The 14,934-nt window shown below is 41.3% G+C and overlaps 1 protein-coding gene across 1 annotated transcript in view; it reads left to right on the forward strand.

Annotated features, from left to right (window-relative positions):
- The window catches only part of GRID1 (glutamate ionotropic receptor delta type subunit 1), a 1,141,753-nt gene that overhangs the window by 795,372 nt on the left and 331,447 nt on the right, over positions 1-14,934 (forward strand). The window contains exon 5 of the mRNA XM_066598745.1: positions 5,787-5,840. Coding sequence (XP_066454842.1) covers positions 5,787-5,840 — 54 coding nt within the window. The remainder of the gene's footprint in view (positions 1-5,786; positions 5,841-14,934) is intronic.

Here is a 14,934-nt window from a genome sequence, read left to right on the forward strand (position 1 = left end):
CTTTAGTCACACGAATCTTTGCCGCATGCGTTTTGCATGCATTTCATGCAAGTAAATGCAAGCAAGAAACGCTCATCTGACTGAGCCCTTAGGGAATGGAGCTGAGCTAGAATGCAAAACATAGCCCATTGACAAAAGTAACATTATCTCTGGGATTTAAAAAAGTCCTTTTTCTTGTCTTCCACTTGGTGATATACCCATGCGTTGCATAGCACTGTAGACACACTGATTGGTTACTGAAAATTGGGCTTTTAAAGTTATTTCCTTCTTCTACATAATAACTGATGTTACTATGCCGCGGTCCCAAATCATTAGTTTGTCAAAAATGTGATTATGAGGTGCTGCGCAATTGGCTTATCAACCTTATCTTCTGTAATTTTTGTGTAAGAAATCAAAGAAAGAAATAGCAACCAATCACATTTCACCTCAGCAGTATAAGAAATCAAAGCTGAGCTGTCATTGGTTGCTGTCAGCAACAAAAATTACAGGGGAACTCAGTGAGTTTTCAATTTTTAATTACGCCAGTATTTGTTGCTTGGTGCTGAAGAACGCTTATGAAGAATTTCACTCAAATTGGGCCAGAACTGACAGAAACAAACAAAAAAAAAAACAGATTTTGTGTTTTATATATAGGATAAAACCCTTTGAAGAGAACTTGTCAGTAGATTTATGCTATTTTTAACCATAGGCAGCATTAAGTACTGACATGCTCATAAATTACAAAGTACTATGTTTTATTCTGAAACTCTGTCAATCAAGCCAAGCCGGATGGATAGAAGCCGGAGGGGAGCCATTAGGCAGACATTTCTCCCCATGCCCAGTTAATTTTAAGACTGTTTTTTTCTGAAACACATCCATAATGTTAGTAATTTTAGCCTTTCTTTTCTCGACCAGTGTGAGTAGTCATCATTTCACAGTAGGGCCCCACAGCAAAATGTGTAACTTCTAAGGGTCTATTCACATGAGCATATATGAGTTGTGCCCGAGATTCTTGGGTGCAACTCCCAAAGGAAACACGCAGACACCTGCAGGAAGAGGACATTGCATGTCTGATGTTGGTCTGTGATTTGGACCAGAAAAGGATATGCTGCAATTGTTTTACACAGTCCATCAGTCTGGGTGTAAAAACACCTGTGTAAATTACCTATGGAGCTATAATGGATGTATGTGCTGTCTGAGAAATACATGGAGAGCACAAGTGCAGGAAATATGCCTGTGTGAATGGACTCTATCTTGTTATGTCCCTGATAGTAAACCTACAGTTTGGGGAAAAAAATAAAAAAGAAAGGAGAGCTGCTTTTTATAGTAATTATTAGAGATGAGCGAGCACCAAAATGCTCGGGTGCTCGTTACTCGGGACGAACTTTTCGCAATGCTCGAGGGTTCGTTTCGAGTAACGAACCCCATTGAAGTCAATGGGCGACCCAAGCATTTTTGTATATCGCCGATGCTCGCTAAGGTTTTCGTTTGTGAAAATCTGGGCAATTCAACAAAGTGATGGGAACGACACAGCAACGGATAGGGCAGGCGAGGGGCTACATGTTGGGCTGCATCTCAAGTTCACAGGTCCCACTATTAAGCCACAATAGCGGCAAAAGTGCCCCCCCCCCCCTCGCACTGTCAGCGTAAAGATCGTTCTCCTCTGCCATAGCTGTAACAGCTGTGGCAGAGAAGAACGATGTTTGCCCATTGAATTCAATGGAGCCAGCAATACAGCAGGTTCCACTGAAAGCAATGGGCTGCCGGCGATCGCAGGATGAATTGTCGGGAAGGGCTTAAATATATAAGCCCTTCCCTGCAATTCATCCAGAAATGTGTTACAATAAAAATATATACCGGCGTATAAGGCGACGGGGCGTATAAGACGACCCCCCAACTGTCACCTTATACGCCGGCAATACAGTGGAGCAAAGAATAAAAATCATTACTCACTTCTTCTGACGTTCTGCGGTGCTCCTGCAGGCTGTCGCTCCCTCCTGGTCCACGGCAGAGCATTGCTTTCTGGACGCAGGGCTTGAAATCCCCGCCTCCAGAAACACAGCCAATCACAGCCATTCAATGACATCATTGTCATTGGCTGTGATTGGCTGAAGGCACGTGTGTTTCTGGAGGCGGGGATTTAAAGCCCTTCGTAGAGAAAGCAATGCTCTGCCGGGAACCAGGAGGGAGCGACAGCCTGCAGGAGCATCGCAGAATGTCAGAAGAAGTGAGTAATGATTTTTATTCTTTGCTCCACTGTATTGCCGGCGTATAAGGTGACAGTTGGGGGGTCGTCTTATACGCCCCGTCGCCTTATACGCCGGTATATATTTTTATTGTAACACATTTCTGGATGAATTGCAGGGAAGGGCTTATATATTTAAGCCCTTCCCGACAATTCGTCCCGCGATCGCCGGCAGCCCATTGCTTTTAGTGGAACCTGCTGTATTGCTGGCTCCATTAAATTCAATGGGCAAACATCGTTCTTCTCTGCCACAGCTGTTACAGCTGTGGCAGAGAAGAATAATTTGTCTTCTATATGTTCTCAATGGGGTCGGCGCTGCTGCCGCCGGCCCCATTGAGCGCATATAGAGAAGAGAACAGAAATCGCAGATCGCACATAGGTGCGATCTGCGATTTCTATGGCCTTAAGAAGGACCGTTGGGGTTCTTGAAACCTAAAATCACTCCTAACGCTCTCCCTATAGCAGCTCCACCAAGATACCACTTTCCCTGAACTAATGTCAGAATGCATCTGTGGCGAGCCACGGGAGGGGCAGATTTTAATACTCGGGTGACACCTAATCTCGCCAGCCACTCACTGCAGGGGGGTGGTATAGGGCTTGAACGTTGCAGGGGGAAGTTGTAATGCCTTCCCTGTCTTTGTATTGGCCAGAAAAGCGCGCAAATTTCTCAGGGAAGAAAATGAAAGGAACCCGAACACCGCGTGGTACTCGTTACGAGTAACGAGCATCTCGAACACCCTAATACTCGAACGAGTATCAAGCTCGGACGAGTATGCTCGCTCATCTCTAGTAATTATCAAAATTATTCAATACTATACATTCTTATCTATATGCCTCCTGTTTGGAACAGTTTTATTGTTTTTCATGATGATAATAATTTTAAAAATTATTACATCCTTAATAGAGATGAGCGAGCACGCTCATTTAAGGCTGCTGTTTGATCGAGCATCGGTCTTGTGGAGTAACTGATTACTCGACCGAGCACCATGCAGGGGGACGGCGGGAGGGAGAGTGAGTGAGATCTCTATCTCTTCCCCCCACACCTCCATGCTGCCCGCCGCCCCCCACATGGTGCTTGGTCGAGTAATCAGTTACTTGACAAGACCGATGCATCGAGCATCAGCCTTAAACGAGTCTGCTCGCTCATCTCCAATCGTAAACCATTTACACATCTTTCCTTAAGGCTGTTTTTATAAGGGCAATATTCCCATGTAAATTCTGTCTGATTTCAAGATGGACAGAACTCACAAAAGAAAAGAGCCTATGCATTTGAATGGGTTCATTCACACAAGTGATATTTTTACTCAGACTAACTGTCGGAGTTTGTAAAATCGCTGCATATCCTATTCTTGTTCAATTCGTGAATGAGATTACAACATGTAATATGCGGTGTCCTGCACGCCATAGAGCACATGGATGAGATGTCTGTGTGCTGTCGCACACTAATTGTGCCCAAGAATGTTGGATTCAAATTGCAGTTTCCTGTGTGAATGGAGCCTAAAGTTGATGAGCCCTGCTATATATTCATGGCTGTATTAGGAAATGCAAATTTGGTTATACAGTTAAGTTATATTTTATACCCTAGTAACATGTTAACATTCTTAGGCCTTAGTCAGACGGGCGTTTTTTCGCCCGATTTGCGCATGCGCATGCGTCCGGCGATTTTTTAAAACCATTGCTTTGCAATGGTATCGGACACATGAGCGCTTTTTATGCGCTCGTCCGATAAATTATAGAACAGAAATCGCAGATCGCACCTATCTGCGATTCCTGTTCTCTTCTCTATATGCGCTCAATGAGGCCGGCGGCAGCAGCGCCGACCCCATTGAGAACATATAGAAGACAAATCATTCTTCTCTGCCACAGCTGTAACAGCTGTGGCAGAGAAGAACGATGTTTGCCCATTGAATTCAATGGAGCCGGCAATACAGCCGACTCCATTGAAAGCAATGGGCTGCCGGACAGCACTGGATGAATTGTCGGGAAGGGCTTAAATATATAAGCCCTTCCCTGCAATTCATCCAGAAAAGTGTTAAAATAAAAAATATATATATACTCACCTGCTCCCGGCAGCCGGAGATCCGCACGGCCGGCCTGCAGTGGGTGTGAAGGAGGTGTGACTCAGACTTGCCCCTGATTGGCTCAGCCTGAGCCAATCAGAGGCAGATCTCAGTCACACCCATTCATGAATTCATGAATGGGTGTGACTGAGACTTGCCTCTGATTGGCTCAGCGCTGAGCCAATCAGGGGCAAGTCTGAGTCACACCTCCTTCACACCCACTGCAGGCCGGCCGTGCGGATCTCCGGCTGCCGGGAGCAGGTGAGTATGTATATATTTTTTATTTTAACACTTTTCTGGATGAATTGCAGGGAAGGGCTTATATATTTAAGCCCTTCCCGACAATTCATCCCACACTCGCCCGCAGCGCATTGCTTTCAATGGAGCCGCTGTATTGCCGTCTCCATTGAATGCAATGCGCTGGACAGCTCCGGCCCGTTTTATAATGAAACGCGGCTAGGAGCAGATTTTCGGGCGATTTTCGGGCACCGGTCACGCGATTTGCGGATGCGCATCCGTCATGCGATCCGCAAATCGCGCGAAAAAACGCCCGTCTGACTAAGGCCTCAAAGACACAAATTTGCAGGGAATTCATATATATATATATATATATATATATATATATATATATATATATATATATATATATATATATATATATATATATATACATATATAGACTGTTTCTCATATGGTCTTAAAGAAAGGTATGGTGTGAAATATAGTCCAATTACACATTATAATCACGCATGCTGATATATATATATATATATATATATATATATATATATATATATATATATATATATATCACACCATACCTTTCTTTAAGGCCATATGAGAAAACTTATTTTGGATATTTTGACTGAAGTGCTAGAACCTAATTAATCTTATCATTTTATTTAGTTACTGTGGACACATAAAAGTAGAGATTTTTGTATAGTTCCCAAAATAGACTACAAGTATGAAAGAAATAATATAAATAGTAATATAAGTCTATCATTTAGAAGAAAATATACTTTTTAAGGCAATACAGAATCTGCAGTGTACCTGTGTTAAAGGCTTGTCAATCAGGGACAATGTGCATATTCAGTGTTCTGTACTATGTATTGTATTTAAAGTACAGAAGTGGGTGTCAAAAGACAAGAAAACATGGCTTATATGCTAGAATGGGAAAGTGATTGACATTACAAAATAAATATGTATTCAAGACAATGTGCTGTGATTTGTAGCCCACTGTTTAATTGTCCCGCACAGTTATGTTTTTAATAGTAAAAATTAATTATCTCAGTATGCAAAGAAACAAGAGTAACCATTCAAACCATTACAAGTAATGTCTAGTGATAAAATAAACAGTGACAAGTTTATAATTCTTATTTGAAGTTTATTGAAATCTGCAATCAGATCACATTTTAAAATGTTAACACTGGAAAATTTAGGAGGTGGTATGAACATATGAAGATTGATGTTGTTGCATTAATGTGTCTTTTTTTTACTTTTAGGCAGTGGAAACAAATCTTGCTTCCAAGGACAGCCACTGGGTGTATGTAAATGAGGTAAGAAAAAACTTTCAATACTGTATATACAATGTATTATGGGAGCAGGGGATCGTGCAGAAGGTGAGCCAATAGTGGCTCGTACATGAAATACCATCTAATATAGTTTAGAATTGTATATTATTATGCTTATTATTGGCAATAGTACTGGTAGCAGTTGCAGTATTTAGCCATAGGTTATTTCTTATGTCTATTTTTAAGAGATAGGTTAGTATTTTATTTACCATATATACTCGAATATTAGCCGACCCGAGTATAAGCCGAGTCAATAAGTTTTACCACAAAGAATTGGTAAAACATATTGACTTGAGTATAAGCCGAGATATACTGGAGTATACAGTAGGTAAAAAAAAAAGCAATACTCGCCTATCAGCCGACGTCTGTGTCCCCGGCCAATCACAGCACAGCCATTCAGAATGACATCAATGAATGTCTGTGAATGGTTTATCGAGCGCCAGCTGTGATTGGCCGGCGCTCGAACCAATCACAGCACTGACCGCGGGGATTTTAAAAGCAAGCCGGGAAGAAGACTGCAGCAGCTGGCCGCTCCGCCGGGGAGAGCATCGGGCCGGGGATAGCCAGACGCCGGCTGATAGGTGAGTATTGAGGGGTTTTTACTTTTTTTTTACCTCACTCGAGTACAAGCCGAGAGGGGCTTTTTCAGCATATTTTTTGTGCTGAAAAACTCTGCTTATACTTGAGCATATACAGTAATCTCATCTCGTATAAATGATAATTGTATTACATATAAAATCATATCAATATCTTTTAAAATAAACATCATAATAATAAAATATAAAAATGAAGAAACATACCTGTAATCTGCATGCAGCTGTCTGCTTAAATTAAACTACCTATTCTGATTTACATATGCAGTGAACTAATCCATCCAGGCCTCATGATAGTAGATAGAATACTTTAATTTAGAATAAGCTCCCTACGGCCCACGTTAATAGACTATAGCCAAATCATTTACTAGAGTATTTATTCTTCCTTCCCTTTATTAGACCTTCAGAGAGCAGCTCTAGTGAATAAGCTATGTACATTAATTTATTAGCTCTTCTTATTTTTGTTGTCAAAACTTAATTTGTTCTTCAAGTATATTTAAAACTGCAAATTGCAAAAATACCTGAATAACATTTTATCTCCCACAAACTTTTATAATTGGAGCCTAGTAAGGAAGCCGTCATGGTGTTCAACTGAAGAACAGAAGTTAAGAAGAAAAATAGTTCTTTACTCAGTTAATAACTGAATCAAGTGGGTTACTTAATACTTCATTTGGAGATATGCCCAGTCTTAGGTGCTAACAGAAAAAAGAGTTTTCAATAGATGAATAAATAAATGATAGAACACAAAGATAGTAAGTTTTATAATTACAATCCATTATTTAAAAGAACACCTCTGCTCCTCACCATGTAACTTAGGTTTTAGTGACAGCTGCACTATGACCTTCTGTTGTGCATTTCCACCACCTATGATAGGATCTGGAGGACATATTATAAATTGGTGGAGCCAATCAGGCACTATTTTGATCCATCACATGACAAAGTGTTATTGCTTGAATTGTAGATAGATTTTATGGAGCCAGGGAGAGCAGAACCTTAGGCAAAGTAATATTTAAAACTGTACAAAATTTCAATAAGATTGTTATCAATAAATGCCTTTACATTGCTAAATCTATTCACTGTGTTAGCTGTTTTTAGGACTCAGGTGCCCAGGCACTGAACGTGTGTGTTTGCAAATCAGATAGCTCCATTCCCACTGCAGTAGACAGGCTTTGTAATACAGTCAAGGTTCTTGTATACTTTAATGCCTTTAACACCAAGCTTGGCCACAGCAGTATGAACAGATCTGTCTGCTTCTGTCAGAAATAAGCTCAATTTTTGAGTACAGCAGCCCAGCAAAGAGCCGATCAGTGGAGATCCCAGATATTGGATCCGCGCTGAACTATTATTGATGGCCTCTGCTGAGAATAGGCCATCATTAGTTTAAAGCTGAGCTACTGCTTTAAATATTCATCTACCCTCTGTTCTCTACAGCTCCCAATTACTTACAGCTTGTACGGATATGTATTACAGTCATAAGAATATTTTCACTATATTGTTTTCCCCCATATAAGGGCTCATTCACACGGGTATTTTGACACACAAATTTTTGAACCCATGAGTTATGTGTTTAAGAATTCGCGTTACCGAAGCAGGCGTCATGGCAGAAAAAAACGCTGCTAGCAGCGTTTATCCGCTCAAAAAGAGCGCTGCCCGCTTTTCCCTGCTATAGCTGTGACAGCTGCAGCAGGGGATTTCTTGGATATGAAAAACCTGGATGTTGTCACATCCAGGGGTTTCACCTATGGTCAATGGAGCCGGCGCAGCTGCGGCAGCCCCATTGACATACACAGAACATTGCGATTCTCTGATACAGCTGTGACAGCTATGGCAGAGGATTTCTTCATCTCTGCAGAGAGTCCCATTGTCACTGGACACTGTGACAGCATTGTCACAGTGTCTAGTGAAAATGGGACTCCCCGCTGAGATGAAGAAATCCTCTGCCACAGCTGTCATAGCTGCGCCAGAGGAGAGCGATGTTCTCCTATGGAATTCAATGGAGTCGGCAATACAGCTGGCTCCATTGAAAGCAATGGGCTGCCAGCAAGCGCTGCAGTGATTTTCGGGGAAGGGCTTCAAATATAAGCCCTCCCCTGAAAACCATCCTAAAAATGTGTAAAAAATAAAAAAAAATCTACACTCACCTCTCTGCAGCTGCCAGGGCTCAGCCCCATCCAGCCAGCTCTTCTCCTGCACTGCTCTGAGGAGTATTCAGCAGGCGGGGATTTCAAATCCCCGTCTGCTGCATGGGCTGCCTTTGATTGGCTGAGCACTGTAACCAACAGAGGCAGCACTCAGCTATTAAATGACAGCTGAGAGCTGCCTCTGATTGGTCACAGTGCTCAGCCAATCAGAGGCAGCACTCACCTGTTCATGAATTCATGAACTGGCTGAAAACAGGGACCAATCAGAGGCAGCTTTCAACTGTCATTCAATAGCTAAGAGCTGCCTCTGATTGCTTACAGTGCTCAGCCAATCAGAGGCAGCCCATTCAGCATGGGGGGATTTAAAATCCGCGCCTGCTGAATACTCCTCAAAGCAGTGCAGGAGAAGATTCGGCTGGATGCGGCTGAGCCCTGGCAGCTGCAGAGAGGTGAGTATAGATTTCTTTTTATTTTTTACACATTCTTAGAATGGTTTAAAGGGAAGGGCTTATATTTTAACCCCTTCCCCGAAAATCACTGCGGCGCTTACCTGCAGCCCATTGCTTTCAATGGGGCCGGCTGTATTGCCAACTCCATTGAATTCAATGGGAGAACATTGTTCTCCTCTGCCACATCTCTTACAGCTATGGCAGAGGATCACGATCTTTACTATATGTTCTCAAGGGGGTTGGCGCTGCTGCCACTGGCTCCATTGAGCGCAAGGTGAAACCCCTGGTGAAACATACACAGAACACCAGTTTGCCGCAGAACGCAGTAACATGCGCTCTGCGAACCGGTGTCCGACAGTTTTCGCCGCAGGTGTTTTTCCGTATGTAAAATTTGCACATGTGACCGCTGCTATTGAAAAGCATTGGTTCTATCTAGTGTGAATTTTTGGACGTGTGGAAAAACGCCCATTAGAAACACCCGTGTGACTGAGCCTTAAGTATTCTGAAAGTCACAGCACCATACTATGACTACCACTGGCATTGTGGTAGCAGCTAACAGCAGCTAGCACATCTCTAAGGGTGGCTTCACACGAGCGTGTTTTTGTGCGTATATAGGTGCTCAGCCACTCACAGGCAGCTCTCCGTGAATGAATGACGGACAAGAGCTGCCTGTAATTGGCTGCTCATAGATTCACATCACAGTGCAGGGGACAGCAGGAGAAGACACGGCTGAGCCCCGGCAGCTGAAGGGAGGTGAGTATCTATTTTTTTTGTTTTTTTAAACCACTTTTACTTGATTTTCCATGAAGGGCTTATATTTAAAGCCGTTCTCTGAAATCAATTGCCGGCAGCAGAATCCTGTACCGCAGCTGATATGTGTGACAGCTGCGGTAGAGAATTGAAGAATTTCTCTGCTGCATCTGTTACAGATGTGGCAGATGTAGCAGCAGGGAATTCTTTTAACAAGCGGGGATGATGGACACATCTGCCGCATGCAGCAGATGTGTTCTTCATCCCCCCGGGGGGTCTTGGCAGCGGCGGACAGGTAAGTATATTTTTTCTTTTTTTTACGCTAAAATCTTTCTTTTTCAGGGAAGGGCTTATATGTAAAGCCCTTCCCTGAAAAAGAATGCAGGGGTGCCGGTAGACTATTGTTTTGAAAATAATGCGTGCATTCCCTATGGTGCACGAATGTCCTTTCTTTGCAGGCACATGTCTGTAAAGCACGGACATGTGAATACAAAATAGCGAATGCATTGTTGCAAATAGAAACATGTTTTTGTGCGTGCGTATGCTCGTGTGAAGCCACCCTAAGGGAGAAAGGATATCAGGGCTGAATATAGCTATTGCAACTTATACCTCTGCCACGCCAGATATTGGCCTGAATTTATTAAAATTATTGCCCATCATCCTTTTCTTTGAAAATATTCTATAATTTGATTATTATCACTGTGTAAAACATATTTTGGATGACTGAATAAGAATTTAATTTTATTATGCGCATTATATATAATAATTAGCAACATAACTATAATATACTATATACAGTAAGTGTATGTATAGTGAAGACATTCTACTAGCTAAAATGGCTAAGAAGTCATAAAACAAATGTGCCTTTACCATTTTCCATCATTTTTCTTTTCTTTTTGAAAAATAAAATTATTGTCATATTCAAGCATAAGTAAAACATTTGTAGCATTAATAATAATCACGAGGACACCTAAAAAAGTCATGTCATTTTATTGCTTTTAGGTGCTGTACAAAATATAAGTCTCTGAGAATAAGTTTGATCTCATTCTGTGGCAGTTCTGTAATAATATGGGCAAGCTATGTTAATACAGTACATGACTTTGTCCTCTATAGTCTTCCTTTTTTCACTTACTGCTGTCCAGTTCACATAATATCTAAAGAGCCGCTGTTTCCTGTTGATGTGGATGTTTTCTGTTGGGACTGCTGAGCTTCAGTAGTTAGAGATCTATGCTCAATTCCTTGCTCCAGAAGCTTAAAATGAGTTTTTCCTGTGGAGGAGAACAGGTTTATTTTTTCCACAACTAGAGACTAGATATGTGGGCATGATTAATGTATATTTACCAGGCTATTGTTATATGTGCTTCCATTTACTTTTCTTACTCTCTACATTACCATGCCATGTGTTGGTAAATACCAGCAACCATTTTCATTTGGATAAGTCTGTTTTATGAAGCAAATGCTTGTTAATTATACTTTCTATTCAATTCAGTGTGATTTATCAAATAATGGATAGATTTACCTATAAGCATAGTAGTTGTGTCTATCAAACACTCAAGAGAAGGGCTTGCAAAGAGCTTTAGATAACACAAACTCCCCCAGTCTTCTGGTATGATTGTAAAAAAAAGTAAAGGTGCTCAACATGAAAAGCACTGCGGAATAAGTTGGCGCTATACAAAAAAAGATTATTATTATTTCAACAGTACCACTTTTTTGACATCCACAACTTTTTGTAGGTGCCTATAAAAAGGAGATATGGATCCCCTTAGGGCCTTGTTCACATGAGCGTGTATTTGTGCATGTGTATGTGCGCACAAAACCACGCTTCTATTAAAACCAATGTTTTCCTAAGGTGTGTTTACATATCCGTGTTTTACAGGCATGCAAAGTCGTGCACCTGCAAAAGATAGGTATGTGCTGCGCATAAATATTCCCCGCGGGGAGTCCCCTCGTTACTGAACAGCACTGTCACAGTGTTCAGTGATAATGGCACACCCCGTGTGAAGTAAAGAATCCACTGGTACAGCTGTCACAGCTCTGACAGCTGTGGCAAAGTAACGCAATGTTCTCCAATTGCTTTCAATGGGGCCGCTGCTGCCGGTGGCGCAATTAAAAAAAAAGTGATGGGCTGCAGGCAACCACTGCAGTGATTTTCAGGGAAGAGCTTTAAATATAAGCCCTTCCGTGAAAAATCATCCCTAGGTTGTGTAAAAAAAATATATAAATATGTGTGTATATATATATATATATATATATATATATATATATATATATATATATACACAGTATGTATATATATATATATACTCACCTGTCTGCCGCTGTCAGGGCTTGGCGCATCCAGCCACTTGGCTCACAGGCACTGTATTGAAGTTCTTTCAGCAGGGGGATTTAAAATCCCGGCTTTCTGAAAGGGATGCGTCTGATTGGCTAAGTGCTCAGCCAATCACAGGCAGCGCTTAGCCATTCATTGAATGACAGCTGAGCGCTGCCTGTGATTGGTTACAGTGCTCAGTCAATCACAGGCAGTGCTCAGCTGTCATTCAAGGAATGGCTTAGCACTGCCTGTGATTGGCTGAGCACTCAACCAATCAAATGCAGCCCTTATCAGGAGGCAGGGATTTTAAATCCCCGCCTGCTGAATGAGCTTCAGTACAGTGCAGGTGAGCCAAGCGAAGACATGCTGAGCCCCAACAGCAGCAGAGAGGTGAGTATATATATATATATATATATATATATTTTTTTTACACAAGCTAGGGATGATTTTTCAGGGAAGTGCTTATATTTAAAGCCTTTCACTGATAATCACTGTAGTGGTCAATGGCATCCCATCCTGGCATCCCTAGCAGAGTGGTGGTCCCATTGAAAGCAATGGGCATGCAGCTTTGTTCGCACACTTGTTTTGCCCATCTGTGCGGCGCTGTTTTGCACGCACATACATGTGTGCAAAACAATGCTCGTGTTAATGAGGCCTAAGCAGTTTTTCTGTATTCTCAATAGATGTGCTCCAACAAGTGAATTACAATGTGCAGTGCTACACTGTTACTACATGCTACTGTACAACTCAGTAAGGCTATTTTCACATTATGTTTTCTGCTGTAGCACTAGTATAAGTTTCCAGAAAAATGTATAGTAATAGGAACCTGGATGGAATCGGGACAGAATCATAGGCTTCCATCTCTCATTGTTTCTGTCCCTGTTAGTCTTTACAAAATATAACCAATTAATAAATAGCCTGCATACTAAGTTTAAAACAACAAAAATGGAGAGTCAACACAAACTCACCTAGTATTTCGGTAATACCAAGTGAGGGGCCACTGTAACACCAACATCCAGAAAAACTCTAATGCAATAAGATGCTACACAAACCCTTTTATTCAAACATCCCAGTCTGGGAAGAGCTGGTCACATACCCAAACATCCCATGCGAAATCCAGATCTGCAGTGTGCAGGGGGCCTAATAATGGAAAAACAATAAAGGTCCATTTACACGGAGCGATGATCGCTCAAAGATCGCTTAAACGACCGTTTGAGTGACAGCCTTGAGCGATCATTTTGCATAAACTATTAAGTAGCTACTCAGCTACTTAATAGATTATTAACGTGCAAATGAAGTCTTTTAGCTGAAAACAGTTACTAGCCTGAGGACTTTTATCTCCATTCATTTCCTTTGTTTTCCGTCGGGAAACTACCCGTGCGGCGCTGATAAGATCGCATGGCGATTTTTAGGTTGACCTGAATTTAACGATTAGCAAGCAGTGCACGAAAAGTACACAATGGGCGCGTGTTTAGACGCAAAGATTATCGCTCAAACTATCGCTTTTTAGCGATTTTTGAGTGATCATCGATCCGTGTAAATGGGCCTTAACACCTTCTTGCTCTACATTAGACATGAGCGAGCATCCAAATGCTAGGGGCCATGTTATTCGAGTCGAGCTTTTCGTAAAATTCGAGAGCTCTACTCGAGTAATGAACGCCATTGACTATAATGGGAGACTCGAGCATTTTTGTATGTGGGACGCCGGGTCCCGAGTTTTTTTTTCTTTCTTGGTTCGTGTTTTCTCTCTCTCTCTCTGCTTCCTGCCAGACCAAAAATTTGCCAGTGACGCGCGCTGCGTCACGACAGGAAGGGGCCAAAACAGGCACGTCACATCGGGGAAGAGCCAAAAACTGGGGTGGGGTCGAACACTATTTGATGCTCGCTTGAGTAACGAGCACCATCGAGTACGCTAATACTCGAACGAGCATCAAGTTCGGCAGAGTATGTTCGCTCAACTCTACTCTACATCTAAATTAACCAAGAATTGGTATTAGTTGAATGTTTGTCTTTGATCTTATAGGGTTACTGTTATTTCTATCATAAGTATTAATATTCCTTCATTTAATTTTGGGGAAGATGAAGCTAATAGATTCTTTAGGGTCTTCCCTATGTGGAACACGATTTTAGGTTTCGTTGAAATGTTTTCACAATAGATTTGAAAGATTTCCTACTTTCATGTAATGATGTTACTAATTCTACTGTGTTGTGGGTTTTAGCGGGTTAAGAATGTGGTCTATAGTTATCATTGGTAAAAGCCTTTTGTGCATTTACTAAACATGAATTTTGATCCTGGGCTCTAATAGTTTGACAAGGCAATTGGATCAACTCTCATGGGAACCCTTCTTCTATAAAACACTTTTTAATAGTGAGCTAGTTATTAAAACTTTTCCATGTAGTACAATTTGTACGTAGCCTCTTCATTTGGCTGAAGGAAATGTTAACCTTCCAAGCTTTAGACTGACAACTATTAAAATCCAACTATTAGAGTCCACATAAAAAAAAAAAAATTAGGATTTTGCAGTCCTCGATGGAAATCTTTCAATCTAGAAAGGTATTCTCTATATTATTAATATGATCTATAAATTCCATTCCCCAATCATTGTTGCTTATATGTTCGATAAATGTTCTTAAATCTTTGTCTGACCCATCCCAAATTAAAATAATATCATTGCTACAACATTAATAAAATAGTACTCTTGGGTTGTTGATATTGGTTTCTTTTTTTCCCCATATATGTACAATTGCATAGCAAGAAGCCAATTTTGTACCCAATTGTTCCTCTTTTCTGCAAGTAGAAATGATTTTCATATTTAAAATAGTTATTTTGTA

Source organism: Eleutherodactylus coqui, chromosome 4 (assembly GCF_035609145.1).
Source record: "Eleutherodactylus coqui strain aEleCoq1 chromosome 4, aEleCoq1.hap1, whole genome shotgun sequence".
Taxonomy (NCBI): Eukaryota; Metazoa; Chordata; class Amphibia; order Anura; family Eleutherodactylidae; genus Eleutherodactylus; species Eleutherodactylus coqui.